Genomic DNA, 18,789 nt, shown 5'->3' on the forward strand with positions numbered 1-18,789 from the left:
AGGACGGATAAAAGGAAGTCCTTCTTCACCCAAAGGGTGATGAATGCGTGGAATTCACTGCCATAGGAGGTGGCGGCGGCTACAAGCATAGACAATTTCAGGAGGGGATTGGATAAACATATGGAGCAGGGGTCCATTTTTAGCCACAGGGTATTGTTGGAACTCTCCATCCGGGGCAGTAATGCTCTGTATTTTTCGTGCTTGGGGGGAGCACAGTGGGAGGGCTTCTAGTGTCCTGGCCCCACTGATGGACCTCCTGATGGCACCTGGGTTTTTTGGCCACTGTGGGACACAGAGTGTTGGACTGGATGGGCCATTGGCCTGATCCAACATGGCTTCTCTTATGTTTTTATGTCCTGGCCCCACTGATGAACCTCCTGATGGCACCTGGGTTTTTTGGCCACTGTGTGACACAGAGTGTTGGACTGGATGGGCCATTGGCCTGATCCAACGTAGCTTCCCTTATGTTGTTATGTCTGAGGCAGTGATGCTCTGTCTTCTTGGTGCTTGGGGGGGTGCAACAGTGGGAGGATTTATAGTTTCCTGGCCCCACTGATGGACCTTCTGATGACGCCTGGTTTTTTTGGCCACTGTGTGACACAGAGTGTTGGACTGGATGGGCCACTGGCCTGATCCAACATGGCTTCTCTTATGTTCTTAACAGGAACAGTCTTGATTGGTAGGATTAATAGTTGTGCAGGCATCAGAAGGGTCAAGTCAATAGCAACTTCATGCACGCTTCTCTAAAGTTTAGTGACAAATAATTAGTACAGACTATGTTCTATGGGTATGAAGTCTACTCAGAAACAACACCTTTCATCCATTACTACAAAGAGGCTCTTTGATCTGATCCCCCTGTGGGAGTTGATAATTAAATTTGAGAAGTCTTAGAATGTCGAGAGATGGCCCCGTCTACCCTAAGAAACTAAGCAGGGTCAGTACTTCGATGGAAGACCACCTCTTGCCTACAGGGCCACCATAAGAACTCCTCCTCATCCCGCCCTCCTTAGATTGGCTGTCCTTTTACCTTCTGACCTCCTTGCCTGCCTCCTCTCCTTTGTGAAGTTAGACTGGGCCTGTGATGTCACAGAGAGCTTGTGTTGCCAGGGAGTGTCATTGGCTGTCGCTAGTGGGCGGGCGCAGGGGTGTCCTTTTCCCTTCTGACCTCCTTGCCTGCCTCATCTCCTTTGTGAAGTTAGACTGGGCCTGTGATGTCACAGAGAGCTTGTGTTGCCAGGGAGTGTCATTGGCTGTCGCTAGTGGGCGGGCGCAGGGGGGTCCTTTTCCCTTCTGACCTCCTTGCCTGCCTCATCTCCTTTGTGATGTCAACTGGGGCTGTGATGTCATAGAGAGCTTGTGTTGCCAGGGAGTGTCATTGGCTGTCGCTAGTGGGAAGGGCAGGGGGGTCCTTTTCCCTTCTGACCTCCTTGCCTGCCTCATCTCCTTTGTGATGTCAACAGGGCCTGTGATGTCATAGAGAGCTTGTGTTGCCAGGGAGTGTCATTGGCTGTCGCTAGTGGGAGGGGCAGGGGGGTCCTTTTCCCTTCTGACCTCCTTGCCTGCCTCATCTCCTTTGTGATGTCAACAGGGCCTGTGATGTCATAGAGAGCTTGTGATGCCAGGGAGTGTCATTGGCTGTCACTAGTGGGCGGGCGCAGGGGGGTCCTTTTCCCTTCTGACCTCCTTGCCTGCCTCATCTCCTTTGTGATGACAACTAGGCCTGTGATGTCATAGAGAGCTTGTGTTGCCAGGGAGTGTCATTGGCTGTCGCTAGCGGGAGGGGCAGGGGGGTTCTTTTCCCTTCTGACCTCCTTGCCTGCCTCATCTCCTTTGTGATGTCAACTGGGGCTGTGATGTCATAGAGAGCTTGTGTTGTCAGGGAGTGCCATTGGCTGTCGCTAGCGGGAGGGGCAGGGGGGTCCTTTTCCCTTCTGACCTCCTTGCCTGCCTCATCTCCTTTGTGATGTCAACTGGGGCTGTGATGTCATAGAGAGCTTGTGTTGCCAGGGAGTGTCATTGGCTGTGGGAGGGGGCAGGGGGGTCCTTTTCCCTTCTGACCTCCTTGCCTGCCTCATCTCCTTTGTGATGTCAACAGGGCCTGTAATGTCATAGAGAGCTTGTGTTGCCAGGGCACCTCATTGACTGTCGCTAGTGGGAGGGGGCAGGGGGGTCCCTTTCCCTAGTTCTGGCCTCTTTGCCTGCCTCATCTGCTTTGTGATGTTGACTGGGCCTGTGATGTCCTAGGGAGCTTGTGTTGCCAGGAATTGTCACTAGCCTAGTTGCCTTGCTTTTAGAAGAAATACACTGCATAATGTTGGGGCCTTCTTAACCTGGATGGCCCAGGGGCTAGCCTGACCTTGTCATCTCTTTGGCAGCCCCAGATCTGAGAGCCAGTTTGGTGTAGTAGTTAAGTGTGCGGACTCATATCTCGGAGAACTGGGTTTGATCCCCCACTCCTCCACTTACAGCTGCTGGAATGGCCTTGGGTCAGCCATAACTCTCGCAGAGTTGTCCTTGAAAGGGCAGCTTCCGGGAGAGCTCTCTCAGCGCCACCTGCCTCACAGGATGTCTGTTGTGGGGGAAGAAGATAAAGGCGATTGTGAGCCACTCTGAGCGGAGGGCGGGATATAAATCCAATATCATCATCATCAAATTTTCCTTTCAGTCCCTCTGCAGCCGGTATGAACGACTTGTCTCTGGTTCTGCCGGGCTCTATTATCTTAACCCAGTTCACCCATCAGTTCAGTGTTGGATTCTTTTAGAACTGAATTCTGGTCCTCTAAGAACATAAGAATATAAGAGAAGCCATGTTAGATCGGGCCAATGGCCCATCCAGTCCAACATTCTGTGTCACACAGCGGCCAAAAATATATATATATATACACACACACACACTGTGGCTAATAGCCACTGATGGACCTCTGCTCCATATTTTTATCTAACCCCCTCTTGAAGGTGGCTATGCTTGTGGCTGCCACCACCTCCTGTGGCAGTGAATTCCACATGTTAATCACCCTTTGGGTGAAGAAGGACTTCCTTTTATCCGTTTTAACCTGTCTGCTCAGCAATTTCATCGAATGCCCACGAATTCTTGTATTGTGAGAAAGGGAGAAAAGTACTTCTTTCTCTACTTTCTCCATCCCACGCATAATCTTGTAAACCTCTATCATGTCACCCCGCAGTCGACGTTTCTCCAGGCTCTGTTACCTTTCAGCCAGGCTTTAGTTTGGAGACTTGGCAAGACGCCTGCCCTTAACAAAATATTTTGCATCGCAGCTCATTCTGTGCAGTTTGCTTAGTGTGCAGTACCAGCTGGCACCAGCTGCTGCCGTCTTCTCACTTCTGAAAGACGCAGTCGAAAAAGGACAAATTGCTCTGCGAGAGCTTGTGGATGGATATTTCCTTCTTTTAAAAAAACGGACGTTTGCCTGCAAGAACAGCGTGCTTTTTTTTGGTGAGACTTGTTCTCTGCAGGTCTTCGTGTGCCCGCTGCATGTTCTGTTGATAGTTGACAACCTTTCTAACATCATGAGCTGTCTGAACTGCCAGTTTACCCTTCTTGGGAAGTCTAAATAGAGTTGTAGGTGAGCCATTTGGCTCTACGTGGCTCCGGATCAAATCTCCGGTTAAAAAATAGTCGCTCGCCGAGCTTCGAACGCCTCTCTCTTTTCCACCAGCCGTATTTAGTCTGTCTTAAAATACACATTTGAAGAGGAAGGTGGGGAATTGATTGGTTGGTAGGAAACAACCCATTTGCCTCGGGAAATGTTATTTTGGGCCTCCACGCAGCACAACTCCTGTCCGTGCCGTTTGTGTTGTCTTCCTAAAATTAGCCCTGCGTCCCTTTGAAAACAACACTGAAATAGACAAGTACAGAGAGGTTTGATTCTGTTCTCGGAGATTATAGAGAGCCGTCAGAGGAGCCCCTGATAGAACACAATTGCAGTGCAGTTTCGTTGTGGGTTTGTGCGTGGGTGGTAGGAATGCAAGCGCTTGTTATTGTGGGGTGGGCTTTTTTGTGTGTGTGTTCTTAAATACGTGACATGGCATTTAAGAAACGCAGGAGAAACACAGTCCAACCTTTTTACAGGATGTGACGGATCATAAACCGCGCCGCTGATTCAGCTCGGTCCAAGCTTGAATCACTGTCGGTTTGATCCTAATTACGCTTGACCTTTTCCACGTGCCCGAGTTACTCCTGATTTGACTTGGGAGTCAATCCACAAGCACTGGAATTGATTTGGGCAGGCTCCTTCTGCACGCCGGTCCCTCCTATGCATTTTCACCATCGTGGAGTCAGTTTAATTTCTTCCATACATGGCTTAAACAATGAGGATTTTCAAGAGAGGGGCGCTGTCACCATTGGTGTCAGAAACGGCCCTAAAATAACGATACAATGCTATAGTGTCGAAACAAGAGTTTCAGCAGGTTCTCTGAATTCCAAGCTTTCATTTTTAAACAGAATCTCTAACTCTTTCTCTTGTGGAGATAATGACTTTTCCTTAGATTTCCATGAGTGAAGGGGATAGAGACTTACTTTAAAAAAAATATATATATGAAAGCTAGGAATTCAGAGAAACCGCTGAAAATATTGTTGCAACACTACAGCATCATATCACTGTTTTAGGGCTTTTTAAAATTTGAAACCACTTGTCGGGGAAGGAGAGGTTGAATGATGACAGTAGTCCAGTCATTAAAAAGTGGACTGGAGGTGAGCGGGATAAAGAAAACCAATAGAAACATGACGTACTAGAAAAAAGGCAACACAAAATTTTCTTCTTCTCCTTCTTTGATGAAAGTGGTCTCAAAAGAACTGGGGGAAGAGGGAGGAGTGAAATTTAAAGGGAGAAATGCATGCCGAAACCAGGAGATAAACCAAAGTGGTATGGGACCAGATCCAACAATAATAAACAGCAACAAACCCATGTAAAAAAAGCACCTTTTTGAAGGCCATCGAAATGAGGTGTATTTTTTTCAAAAGCATAACAAATGAAGTATTGATCTTGGGAATTCCCTTCCAGAGACCATATATCTCCACTCCCTTTAGGTTACGGCACGGTTGGCTACTGCAATCCAACAGGTTTTATGTCTGTGTGCTACAAATGCAGTAGATTAAGTGTTGGGTCGATGAAGCAAATGTTGCCATTGCGAACAGTTTGCCAAACCGAACATTTAAGATCCTCGGCAGAATTCTCTGAAATTCTTCAAATGCAAGATGTTTTTGTTTGTTTTCTGTCCTCTTTGTTTGCTGATGTTTATGCATGTCTTTTTTTTTTTTTTTTAAAAAGCACTTTTTGGTATATAAAATACCATGCTTTTCTTCTCTTTCTGGTTTCTCGTTTGTTGTCGTTCTGCTAGCCTTCGGAAACGCGCTGGGTTTCGTTTGTCCAGAATTGTTTTGTTCTTATGCTATAAACGTCTGCGTTTTTGTAAGCCGATGTAAGAAAGTGCGGGACAGAGGGAGGAGTTGGGAGTAGGACTTGCCGGAATGCACTTTTCGTTCCTGCAGCCCACTTTTTATTAGCGTGTTGTTTCAACAGTGTTTGTGACTTCAGTCCACAAGGCAGTGTTCCTTTTTGGCGCATAGAACTATCTCAGAGATTTCCAGGAGTCGGATCTCGCTCGGGAAACGTCGTGCAGAGCCTTGGATGCTCGCCACGACCCGTTGGACGTTATCTCGTTAAAACCATTGCCGATAAATAAATACATGAACAAAAAATTCTTTGTCTCGATATCGATCCCAGCTTTAAAGCGATAGAACAGATTTTGTCAGTTCAGTGGCATTCTGTCCTGCAAATCCAATTGTGCTGTGAAACTAAGCACAGTCTTAGCAACACCACCCCTACCTTGAATTTTTTTCCAGGATGGGATGTGTCACTCCATAATGAAACGTGATGAAGCAGAGGTCCGTCCGTGGTTATTAGCCACAGGGTATAGATGGAACACTCTGTCTGGGGCAGTGATGCTCTGGATTTGTCTTGTATTTCTCAAGTGATGCTCTGGATTTGTAATTGCTTGGGAGGGGCAACAGTGTGAAGACTTCTAGTGTCCTGGCCCCACTGATGGATCTCCTGATGGCACCTGGGTTTTTGGGCCACTGTGTGACACAGAGTGTTGGACTGGATGGGCCATTGGCCTTATCCAACATGGCTTCTCTTATGTTCTTATGTGACACCGAGTGTTGGACTGGATGGGCCATTGGCCTGATCCAACATGGCTTCTCTTATGCTCTTATGTGACACAGAGTGTTGGACTGGATGGGCCATTGGCCTGATCCAACGTGGCTCCTCTTATGTTCTTATGTGAAACCAAGTGTTGGACTGGACGGGCCATTGGCCTGATCCAACATGGCTTCTCTTATGTGACACACAGTGTTGGAATGGATGGACCATTGGCCTGATCCAACATGGCTTCTCTTATGTTCTTATGTGACACAGAGTGTTGGACTGGATGGGCCACTGGCCTGATCCAACATGGCTTCTCTTATGTTCTTATGTGACATAAGAACATAAGAGAAGCCATGTTGGATCAGGCCAACGGCCCATCCAGTCCAACACTCTGTGTCACACAGTGGCAAAAATTTTTATATATACACAGACGCTGTGGCTAATAGCCACTGATGGACCTCTGCTCCATATTTTTATCTAAACCCCTCTTGAAGGTGGCTATGCTTGTGGCCGCCACCACCTCCTGTGGCAGTGAATTCCACATGTTAATCACCCTTTGGGTGAAGAAGGACTTCCTTTTATCCGTTTTAACCTGTCTGCTCAGCAATTTCATCGAATGCCCACGAGTTCTTGTATTGTGAGAAAGGGAGAAAAGGACTTCTTTCTCTACTTTCTCCATACCATGCATTATCTTGTAAACCTCTATCATGTCACCCCGCAGTCGATGTTTCTCCAAGCTAAAGAGTCCCAAGCGTTTCAACCTTTCTTCATAAGGAAAGTTCTCCAGCCCTTTAATCATTCTAGTTGCCCTTTTCTGGACTTTCTCCAATGCTATAATATCCTTTTTGAGGCGCGGCGAGCAGAACTGCACACAGTACTCAAAATGAGACCGCACCATCGATTTATACAGGGGCATTATGATACTGGCTGATTTGTTTTCAATTCCCTTCCTAATAATTCCCAGCATGGAGTTGGCCTTTTTTATTGCAAACGCACACTGTCTTGACATTTTCAGTGAGTTATCTACCATGACCCCTAGATCTCTCTCTTGGTCAGTCTCTGCCAGTTCACACCCCATCAACTTGTATTTGTAGCTGGGATTCTTGGCCCCAATGTGCATTACTTTGCACTTGGCCACATTGAACCGCATCTGCCACGTCGACGCCCACTCACCCAGCCTCAACAGATCCCTTTGGAGTTCCTCACAATCCTCTCTGGTTCTCACCACCCTGAACAATTTAGTGTCATCCGCAAACTTGGCCACTTCACTGCTCACTCCCAACTCTAAATCATTTATGAACAAGTTAAAGAGCATGGAACCCAGTACCGAGCCCTGTGGCACCCCACTGCTTACCGTCCTCCACTGCGAAGTCTGCCCATTTATACTCACTCTCTGCTTCCTATTACTCAGCCAGTTTTTGATCCACAAGAGGACCTGTCCTTTTACTCCATGACTCTCAAGCTTTCTAAGGAGCCTTTGATGAGGAACTTTATCAAAAGCTTTCTGGAAGTCAAGGTAAACAACATCTATCGGGTCTCCTTTGTCCACATGTTTGTTCACCCCCTCAAAGAAATGCAACAGGTTAGTGAGGCAAGATCTTCCCTTGCAGAACCCATGCTGAGTCTTCCTCAATAACCCGTGTTCATCAATGTGCCTACTCATTCTGTCCTTGATAAGGGTTTCTACCAACTTTCCCGGTATTGAAGTCAGACTGACTGGCCTGTAATTACCTGGATCTCCTCTGGAACCCTTTTTAAAGATGGGGGTGACATTTGCTACCTTCCAGTCCTCAGGAACGGAGGCAGAGTTCAATGAAAGATTACAGATTTTTGTTAGAAGATCCACAAGTTCAACTTTGAGTTCTTTCAGAACTCTTGGATGTATGCCATCCGGACCCGGTGACATTAGTTTTTAATTCGTCTATCAGTTGTAGGACCTCCTCTTTTGTCACCTCAATCTGACTCAGGTCTTTCAACGCCCGTTCCAAAATTAGTGGTTCTGGGGTGGTGACACAGAGTGTTGGACTGGATGGGCCATTGGCCTGATCCAACATGGCTTCTCTTATGTTCTTATGTCTGAGGCAGTGATGCTTTGTATTCTTGGTGCTTGGGGGGGGGGGGGCACAGTGGGAGGGCTTCTAGTGTCCTGGCCCCACTGGTGGACCTCCTGATGGCGCCTGGGTTTTTTGGCTACTGTGTGACAGTGTTGGACTGGATGGGCCAGTGGCCTAACCCAACATGGCTTCTCTTATGTTCTTAAGTTTGGGGCAGTGATGCTCTGTATTCTTGGTGCTGGGGGGGGACAGTGTGAGAGTTTCTGGAGTTCTGGCTCCACCGGTGGGCCTCTTGATGACACCTGGGTTTTTGGCCCCTGTGTGACATAACGTTGGCTGGATGGGCCACTGACCTGATCCAAACATGGCTTCTCTTATGTTCTCTTCAAAGTAGCATTCCTCAACATGGCACCTGTCCCACGTTCTTTTTGGGGAGGAACTGTGACTTGCCGTTGGTTCCCACTTTGAAAAGGCCACCACCAGAGGAACAGTTAAGCGGTGAGCCTTTCCGAAGTGCAGGGCTCACTCCAGGAATGAAAGAAAAGGTGGCTCTTTTGGTGGACGGCAGTTGTGAACGCGACGGTCTATGATCCACAGAACGAGGACCGCTATGTTAACGGGAACTCTATCCTCCTCCTTTCTCTTAAATTCTCCCAATTTCCCCCCACAGACTCACATTTCAAGACTTCCGCCGGGAGCCGTGGCAGGGCAGTCCGTGGCAATCGAAGGAGGGGTATGTCGGCTGGAGAGCCCGGCGAGCTGAGGCGTACTTCACCTGCGCAACCGAGAGAGAGAGAGCGCACGCAATGCCGTTTTGTATAATAAGCTCCTTTTTTGGTGTGTTTTAACAGATGTCGAGGATTTCACTCTCGTTTTATACTCCTTATTGCAACCCACGTGCGCCCTTACCTTTGAACCATGTGCTGCTTTAGCTTTATATCCTAACACCTCCATGTGAATGTATGCAAATTCGTCTTATCGGTGGAATCGATTACTGCTTTGCCTGGCTGGTAGGGATAATTTAAACGTTTAAGAAAATATTTTTATGTCTTAATCGGTGAGCATATAAGACGACGGTGCCCTGAGATCAGGGGAAATGGTTTTTAAAATGTGCGGTCGTCGATGTTGCTTTTACCTTTGGGGGAAATGCAAACTTCCGAGCGAGGTGGAATACACAAGTGATCGAACGTGCTTTTTGTTATTTTACGGTTTTGGAGGGGCCAGCAGCAACTAATAGTACAATCCTAAAGAGATTTACTCCAGTCTAAGCCCATTAAAATGAATAGGCTTAGAGTGGTGTAGCTCTCTTTAGGATTGCACTGTAAAACACATTTTTCTTTCCCAAACTACTTTTTTAAAAGTGTTTTTTTTGTTTGTGTTTTTGGACAAAGCGGTTGGTTTCAGTGAAACAATTTAGTTATGACCTGGCCTTTTAATTTTATTTTTTTTTGCTTTATAATTAGTTGGTGGTACTTTTGCAGCTTCAATGTTCCATAGCTTCAAGCTGTTACGTATTATGAATGGCTCTGTAAAGATAACGTGCAGTCATAAAAGTCTTTTACTTTGTGTATAATGGGATATTGGAATGTAAATAAGAAGAAAGTTTATGGAAAAAGTCAATATTATTCTTTGGTTTAAATATATTTTTGAGAGAATGGTGCCGAAATAAACACGCTATTGCTGGATGAATAATGCAATGTGTATATCAAGGATCCTAAATTCTGGTGTTTTTTTTCCTTCTTCTTTGTATTTCACATTTGTTGCAAATGTGTGTAGTGGTTTGCAACTATATTTGCATATTATGCAAGGAGACATATTAAGTGGTCTTTTAAAACTAAGTATAGAGCCCAGACTCATGATACTTCACAATTCAGAGAGCCAGTTTGGCGTAGTTACGTGTGCAGACTCTTATCTGGGAGAACCGGGTTTGATTCCCCACTCCTCCACTTGCACCTGCTGGAATGGCCTTGGGTCAGCCATAGCTCTGGCAGAGGTTGTCCTTGAAAGGGCTAAGACTCTTATCTGGGAAAACGGGGTTTGATTCCCCACTCCTCCGCTTGCACCTGCTGGAATGGCCTTGAGTCAGCCACAGCTCTCTTGTAGGAATTGTCCTTGAAAGGGCAACTTCTGTCAGAGCTCTCTCAGCCCCACCCACCTCACAGGGTGTCTGTTGTGGGAGAGGAAGATAAAGGAGATTGTGAGCCGCTCTGAGACTCAGAGTGGAGGGTGGGATATAAATCCAATATCTTCTTCTTATCTTCTTAAATGTACAGCCTTCCTAAGCACACTTTCACCCTTCTAAGTCCATTGAAGTCAATGATTCTTGATGTCAGATTTGTGTCCAACGGTCATTTTGTAGAAAAAGAGGTGCCAGAGCTCATTAGCACAACTCATTTGCATGTCCCACATACCTCTGACATCACCACAAGGTGCACTAAATTATGTCAGCTCAGCACCTGTCTTAAAATACTTCTTGAATTATAATTGTCATGATCAGGGGTGGAATTTTAGCAGGAGATCCTTTGCATGTTAGGCCACACCCCCTGATGTAGCCAATCCTTCGTGAGTTTACAAGGCTCTTTTTTGTAAGCTCTTGGAGGATTGGCTACATTAGGGGTCCGTGGCCTAATATTCAAAGGCGCTCCTGCTAGAATTCTACTCCTGGTCATAATAGAACCTTACTCCCATCATACTTTTAAATTACTTTCTCTTATGTGGCCGCAGTGGCATGATGAAGATTTCTGTCTGCTTCATATGTGTTGACTCTTTTCTCATTTTTTGTGGGGGGGGGGAATATTAGAAAGTTTGTCAGATCTTAGTTCTGCGAAATTCTTAAAGGGGGGATGAACCGTGGAGCCCAGAAGCAAGTTTTTCTTGGGGGGGGGAGGGGGGGAGGGTTAAGAAAGACAGAGAGCACAATAAAATTTATTGGTTCTGGAGCTCTGCTCCTGTGAGCTCCTGCCCAAAATGAGGCCTGTTTGTGTCCATTTATTCTTTTTCTTATGGTTTGACCTGTTTGTGGTATAATCAGGCAGAACTAATAATAATAATAATAATAATAATAATAATAATAATAATAATAATAAAATTTTATTTATATCCCGCCCTCCCCGCCAAGGCAGGCTCAGGGCGGCTAACAACATCTATATAATAGTTATACAGCAATAGTTATACAAAGCTTTAAAATCAACATTATCTTAGAACCATACTAATTCACATTTAACATAGATTAACAATAACAATAACAATGATGTTCCTGGCGCTATTCTGTCAGTTTGTGTGATGGCGAAGATCACTGAGGTAAAATCACTTTGGTGGATCCATTAATCAGCGATCCTTGATCAGCAGTCTGCAAAGGCCAACCTAAAGAGGATGGTCTTGCAGGCCCTGCGGAATTGGTCAAGGCTCCGTGGGGCCCGCACTTCTTCCGGGAGCTGGTTCCATAGGCATGGAGCTGCGATGGAGAAGGCCCGTGCGCGGGTGTTCTGCAATCTCGCCTCCTTTGGCCCAGGGATAGTCAGCTTGTTCTTCCCCGCTGACCTCAGTGCTCTCTGGGGCTCATATGGGGAGAGACGGTCCGTCAGGTAGGCAGGTCCTCGACCATATAGGGCTTTAAAGGTAATAACTAGCACTTTGTAGCGAACCCGGTATGTAACTGGCAGCCAGTGCAGTTCGTGCAGCCCTGGCTGTATGTGCTCCCACTTTGGGAGTCCTAGTAACAGCCTAGCCGCCGCGTTCTGCACCAGCTGCAGCTTCCGGGTTCGACACAAAGGCAGCCCCATGTAGAAGGCATTACAGTAGTCCAATCTTGAGGTGACCGTCGCATGAATCACTGTTGCTAGGTCCCGACGCTCCAGGAAAGGGGCCAACTGCCTTGCCCGCTTCAGATGAAAAAACGCCGACTTGGCAGTGGCTGCTATCTGGGCCTCCATTGATAATGAAGGCTCCAGTAGAACTCCCAAGCTCCTGACTTGGCGCCAAGCTCCTGACTTGGCGTCAAAAACCGGGAGAGGTATTTCCCTCCCTAGAGCGCCGCGGCCCATGCAAAGGACCTCTGTCTTCGTTGGGTTCAGCTTCAGCTCACTCAGCCTAAGCCAGGTTGCCATGGCCTGCAGTGCCCGGTCCAAATTCCCTGGGACATAGTCAGGCCGGCCGTCCATTAGCAGATAGAGCTGGGTGTCATCTGCATATTGATGACAGCCAAGCCCGAACCTCTGGGCAAGGGGGCGCATGTAGATGTTAAATAACATCGAGGAGAGAACTGCTCCCTGGGGCACACCACAGTCTAGTGTGCGCCTCTGGGACAGCTCGCCCCCAATTGCCACCCTTTGTCCCCGACCCTTGAGGAAGGAGGAAAGCCATTGTAAGGCCAACCCCCTGACCGCTATGTCGGCGAGGCGGCGGGTCAGTAGCTGATGGTCGACTGTATCGAACGCCGCCGACAGATCTAACAGCATCAACATCGCCATGCTACCTCAATCCAGTTGCCGCTGGAGGTCATCTACCAAGGCGACCGGCACTGCCTCCGTCCCATGGCCCGGGCGAAAGCCGGACTGGCAAGGGTCTAGGACGAAAGCGTCATCCAGAAAACTCTGTAGTTGCAATGCCACCTCCCTCTCAATTTTACATAAAAACGGTAAATTAGAGACCGGTCGATAATTTGCCAATTCGGCCGGGTCTGCTGTACATTTTTTCAGGAGGGGACGGACCAAGGCCTCTTTCAGGGGTGTTGGAAAACATCCCTCCAGGAGGGATCTATTTATGATGTCCCGTAAAGGACATCTAAGCTCCCTCTGGCAAGATTTAATCAGCCAGGAGGGGCAAGGGTCCAAATCACAAGTTGTTGGGCGTGCAACAGAGAGAATTCCGTCGACTTCCTCCAGGCTGAGCGGGTCGAAGTGTTCCAACACTGAACCAGAAGACAGGCATGGAGCCTCAAGTTCCCGTACTGTATCCAATGTGATAGGCAGGTCTTGGCGGAGCGACGTGATTTTATCTGCAAAATATTTCGCAAGAGCCTCACAGCCTATCTCTAATTCCCTAACATTTGGTTTGCCTTGTGGCAATGTAGTAAGATTTCCAATTATTCTAAACAATTGTGCCGGGCGCGAATTTGCAGATGCAATCTTGGCTGCAAAGTACTCTTTCTTTGCGGCCTTGACTGCCATCTCATAAGACTTCATAAACGTTCTATAAGATGTTCTCGTCGCTTCGTCCCGAGTGTGCCGCCACTGCCTCTCTAGTCGTCTGAGCCCTTGCTTCAGCTGACGTAGCTCCAACCATGGAGCCAGCCTCACACGAGGGCGACGAGGTGCGATCTCATTGATAGCCCTGGATAGCCGGCCTTGCCAGGCCTCCACTAGGTCATCAAGGGAATCGTCAGGGGGCCAGGGATCCCTCAGAGCTGCATTTTTGTTGGTGGGGGAGGGGGTTAAAGGTTAAAAAAAGAGATAAAGTTAGTCCCCTGTGCAAGCACCAGTCGTTTTCCGACTCTGGGGTGACGTCGCTTTCACAACGTTTTCACGGCAGACATTTTACGGGGTGGTTTGCCCTTGCCTTCCCCAGTCATCTACACTTTCCCCCCAGCAAGCTGGGTCCTCATTTGACCGACCTCGGAAAGATGGAAGGCTGAGTCAACCTGGAGCTGGCTACCTGAACCCAGCTTCCGTCGGGATCGAACTCAGGTCGTGAGCAGAGGCTCCGACTGCAGTACTGCAGCTTTACCACTCTGCGCCACGGGGCTCTATGGGGGAGGGGGTTATATCTGCCGATTCCTGCCTCCCACTGCACTCTCTGTGGTGGTTTCCTGGCCTCCAATAACAGAATAGGGTGGGGCTTAGCGGGTTGAACGAGGGGGCTTGAGGTGGGAAAGTCTCCTTTCTGCACGTTTTCCTAATGATACTTTGGATGCAACCCAAGATGCACCTTTTGGTTGGGCCAAAAAGGAAGGGACGCTTTCATAGGTGAACTATAAGATGGAGCTTCAAGACATACCACTTTTCAAAGACGGCAGCTACCACCTACCATCCCACCCCTTTGTCTGGGAATCGTCGTCTATCCGAACCACCCAGGGCTTTTTTTGTAGCAGGAGCTGCTTCGCATATTAGGCCACACAGCCCTGATGTAGCCAATCCTCCAAGAGCTTGCAAGGCGCCTTTTTGCAAACTCTTGGGAGGATTGGCTGCATCAGGGGTGTGTGGCCTAATATGCAAAGCAATTCCTGCTACAAAAAAAAAGGGAACTACCTAACATATTACTGAAGGTCAACAAAATACATTTGGTGGTGGTTTGATCTCTGTCCAGTATCATCTAACCCATTTGTTCTCACCTGGTGAGACACGTATCACCCGTGGGACACAACTCAGTATTTCTCACTTCTTGTGCAGTGTCATGCAATAGTCCCTCTAAGCTATGGAGTCTTGTGAGCAAAAAATCTTCCTTGTGAGCTGCTGGCATTAAAGTTACGCAACAAAAAATGCAAGCTTGTGACCTATTTACTAAGTATATAGAAATCAATCCAAATGTCCAAAACATGTATATTCAAGTCCCAAAGTAGTGTGGTGACAAGCCAATCGGTTAAGTACTTGTTTCTTTCCAGTCTTCATCAGACCTGGGACCAATATTGATTCAATGATATAGATTCTTTACACAATTTTCAAAAAAGAGGGACGCAGAGCGTCTCCCGCAGCAATTTCACATCGGCTGCAGCTCAGTATGTGGCTTCTTGCGCATTAAAGTTACGAGCTACGACATAAATTAGTTTGCTCTGGGACCATCTTTCCTGAGCTAGGACAAAAATGTGTGAACTGGGGGGGCTAAAAAAACCTGTAAGCTAGCTCACACTAACTTCGCTTAGAGGGAACACCGGTATGTGGTATTCCCTGCTGACCCAACTTGCCTAAGATTATTCATAGTGCTTCTGCAATAGTTTATGCCCTTAAAACTTAATGTAGATGACAAATACAATAACAGTATACCTGCAAACGTCTAAATGTTCTTCCTGGGAAAAGTAGGCTTTTTGTAACTATGACAATATCACCTGGGTTCTTCAGTAGAATGACTGGTAAGATGCAAAAGGCTGAGCACCAACAATTTAAGCAGTGTAAACGATACACAGAAGACAAGTTGAGACAGAGTGAAGTTAACCTAATCTAGACTTAGTAGTGTCCAGGGCTTTTCTTTTGTAGCAGGAACTCCTTTGCATATTAGGCCACACACCCCTGATGTAGCCGATCCTCCAAGAGCATACAGGGCTTTTCTTACAGGGCCTACTCTAAGCTCCAGGAGGATTGGCTGCATCAGGGTGTGTGGCTTAATAATGCAAAGGAGTCCTGATTAAAAAAAAACCCTGGTGTACATTGGTGTGTCCTTTGTGGTCTCGGCTGTTCATAGAAGACCTGAAACTGGTAATCAAAATGACTCTCCAGCCGAAGCCAGTAAGCAATCCGCTTTAGCCTGAAAAGAGTGGCGTATGCAGCCTTCTCGAAATGTAAAAGTTTATCCGCAGAGCGTCACTTTTAACGCCTAAGATCTTGCTGACTTCTTTGCAGCCGGTGCAGATTTCATGCCTACTTTCAGGATGCTAAATGGGGGTACGGAGCTGAAGTTAAATGCACAGGCCAAGCTTCTTCACTTCCCGTTCCAACTCAAAGTATGTGGTAAATTGCCGTTGGCTTTGCTTCCACGAAGAAATGGACCCCGGAGAGCATGCCTTTTAATTTTAGAAACAAGACAGGGTTATCAAAGATAAGTGAAGTTCAACAGAAGCGAGTCCCTGGCACCGCAGAACGTTTGGCTGTAGGCAGCGACTGATACAGTCCAAGGAGAAATTATATACTTGATGGCTGAAATGATAAAGGAAGCGTCATAGACGAAGTGCACATAAATACAAATTACTGGTCGACTCTTGCTTTATGTTTAATCAAACACACAATTAACACTAGTTAGGCTTATTTTGCCGCAGACAAGTTGGAGCCGTAATATCCACCTTTCTTCTACTCGACGACGAGACCGGCTGCGCTCTGCGTACTATTGCATTTTGAGCAATACCGTCGACATGATTAAAATGGGACAACGCTAAGAGAAACCTGGAGTTTAATATTGAATTGTTTACAATGTGGATGAATACAGCAGTTAAGACGTTCCAGCTGGGGTCGTGTAGGGATTTTGGGGAGAAACTTCAGGGGCTTGATTTTGAGGTGTATTTTGTCTGGTATGAAGGATCCACAGAAGTTATACATATATAGCAGGAATCCTGTAAATGGTATTTTCAGAGGATGGCAAGGTATTCTGTATAGCGGATGGATAGCTTCTTTTGCAACTTCATTTAGGGCCAGTTCATATAACCAGAATCAAGGTAAAATTTTCTCCAGACTGTACAGCTTCACCCCACAGGAGATTTTTTTAAAGAAACATTGCTCGCTTGTTGAAAATGTACCTGGACAAATGATGCATTTTAGCATTTAGCCTCATCTAGAGAAGAGAAGAAAAAAGAGATTGGATTTATACCCCGCCTTTCACTACCCAAAGGAGTCTCAGAGCGACTTACAATCTCCTTTTCCTTCCCCTCCCCACAACAAACACCCTGGGAGGCAGATGGAGCTGAGAGAACTCTGACAGAAACTGCTCTTGAGAGGAACAGCTCTGCAAGAACCTGTGGACTCAAGGTCACGTCAGCAGGTGCAAGTGGAGGAGTGGGGCATCAAACCCGGTTCTCCCAGATAAGAGTCCACGCACTTAACCACTACACCAAACTGGATTTCCTAATGCCCCACCAACCAAAATATTCTGGCTATGCCCCTGCTGAGGAGGTGGATTGTGTTTCACAAACGTTTTGCTGCAATAAAACTTTATATTTTTATAAACCAATCTCCTTTTGGCTTAAACTTTATTTTTTTCTTTATTGACCTACAAGTTGCTGATTTTAAAAATGGTTTCTTTTCATTGAAAAAGATTTTCTTGTGGAAATAGGTACCTCGAAATGCACTTAGAATATAAGACAATATGCCGCTTATTCTTTCCTGCATAGTTGTTTCGGTTCCCTCTGCATTTTTTTTCTGCCGCTTTCGTCTTCTTCCCCACCCCCATAACCATACGTGCCACTTTTCCTTTTGGTTCATTGCAGGATGCTGACCAAAAATGGGCAGCTGGTTGGCAGGAAGGATCTCTGAACCAGGCTGTGTTCGAAAAGCCATTTGCTCTGGATTTAATGGGTTGGTGGTCTTGGTGTATACATGTCATGAGAACGCGACTATACATATATGAACATATGAATCTGCCTTATACTGAATCAGACCCTTGGTCCATCAAAGTTAGTATTGTCTTCTCAGACTGGCAGCGGCTCTCCAGGGTCTCAAGCTGAGGTTTTTCACACCTATTTGCCTGGACCCTTTTTTGGAGATGCCAGGGATTGAACCTGGGACCTTCTGCTTCCCAAGCAGATGCTCTACCACTTAGCCACCATCCCTCCCGTGCTCTCCAGGGTCTCAAGCTGAGGTTTTTCACGCCTACTTGCCTGGACCCTTTTTTGGAGATGCCGGGGACTGAACCTGGGACCTTCTGCTTCCCAAGCAGATGCTCTACCACTGAGCCACCATCCCTCCCGTGCTCTCCAGGGTCTCAAGCTGAGGATTTTCACACCTACTTGCCTGGACCCTTTTTGGAGATGCCAGGGATTGAACCTGGGACCTTCTGCTTACTAAGCAGATGCTCTACCACTGAGCCACCGTCCCTCCCCTAAAAAGCTGGGTCAGCTTCTACAAACCTTCCTAGTACACCTTGATATGAACATATGAAGGTGCCTTATACTGAATCAGACCCTCAGTCCATCAAAATCAGTATTGTCTACTCAGACTGGCAGCGGCTCTCCAGAGTCTCGAGGTTTTTCACACCTATTTGCCAGGGCCGTTTTTAGTTGGAGATTCCAGGGATTGAACCTAGGACCTTCTGCTTACCATGCAGATGCTCTACCACTGAGCCACCATCCCTCCCCTTGGGACACAGACCTCCTTGACGTAGCATTTCCACTGGGCGGAAGTGAACAAGATGTAATTTAACAAGGGTAGGTGCCGAGTTTTACTTCTGGGTATCACAAATGAGGAACATGCATACTGGATGAGGGATATACTTCTGGGTAGCAGCATATGCGAACAAGATCTTGGGGTACGGGTGGGACCGTACGTTACATCTGAGCAGCCAGTGTGATGCAGCGGCAAAAAAGGCAAATGCCATCTTGGGGTGTATCAACAGAGGCACAACATCCAAATGGCAAGGTGTCCTAGTCCTGCTGTACACTGCATTGGTCAGGCTGCCCCTGGGGTCTTGTGTGCAGTTCAGGAAGGATGTCGACAGAATGCAGCAGGTCAGAGGAGAACAACGAGGATGAATGGGATGGAATCAGCAACCAAGGGAGGTGGTGAGCTCACTGTCACTGGAAGTGGAAGAAGAAGAAGAAGAAGAAGAAGATGATACTGGATTTATATCCCGCCCTCCACTCCAAAGAGTCTCAGAGCGGCTCACAATCTCCTTTCCCTTCCTCCCCCACAACAGACGCCCTGTGAGGTGGGTGG

The 18,789-nt window shown here is 47.1% G+C and overlaps 1 protein-coding gene and 1 non-coding gene across 3 annotated transcripts in view; one reads left to right on the plus strand and one right to left on the minus strand.

The window, feature by feature from the left end:
- TASP1 (taspase 1) overlaps positions 1-9,913 on the plus strand; it is a 112,548-nt gene extending 102,635 nt beyond the window's left edge. For both annotated transcript variants that reach the window (XM_060230890.1, XM_060230881.1), the window contains exon 14: positions 8,892-9,913. In XM_060230890.1, coding sequence (XP_060086873.1) covers positions 8,892-8,984 — 93 coding nt within the window. In that variant the 3' untranslated portion in view covers positions 8,985-9,913. The remainder of the gene's footprint in view (positions 1-8,891) is intronic.
- Positions 9,914-17,880: 7,967 nt separating this feature from the next.
- TRNAT-AGU (transfer RNA threonine (anticodon AGU)) lies at positions 17,881-17,947 on the minus strand. The gene has a single exon. It is a non-coding gene; the product is annotated as a tRNA-Thr (tRNA).
- Positions 17,948-18,789: the final 842 nt, after the last annotated feature.

The sequence above is a fragment of the Heteronotia binoei genome, chromosome 1 (assembly GCF_032191835.1).
Source record: "Heteronotia binoei isolate CCM8104 ecotype False Entrance Well chromosome 1, APGP_CSIRO_Hbin_v1, whole genome shotgun sequence".
Lineage (NCBI taxonomy): Eukaryota > Metazoa > Chordata > Lepidosauria > Squamata > Gekkonidae > Heteronotia > Heteronotia binoei.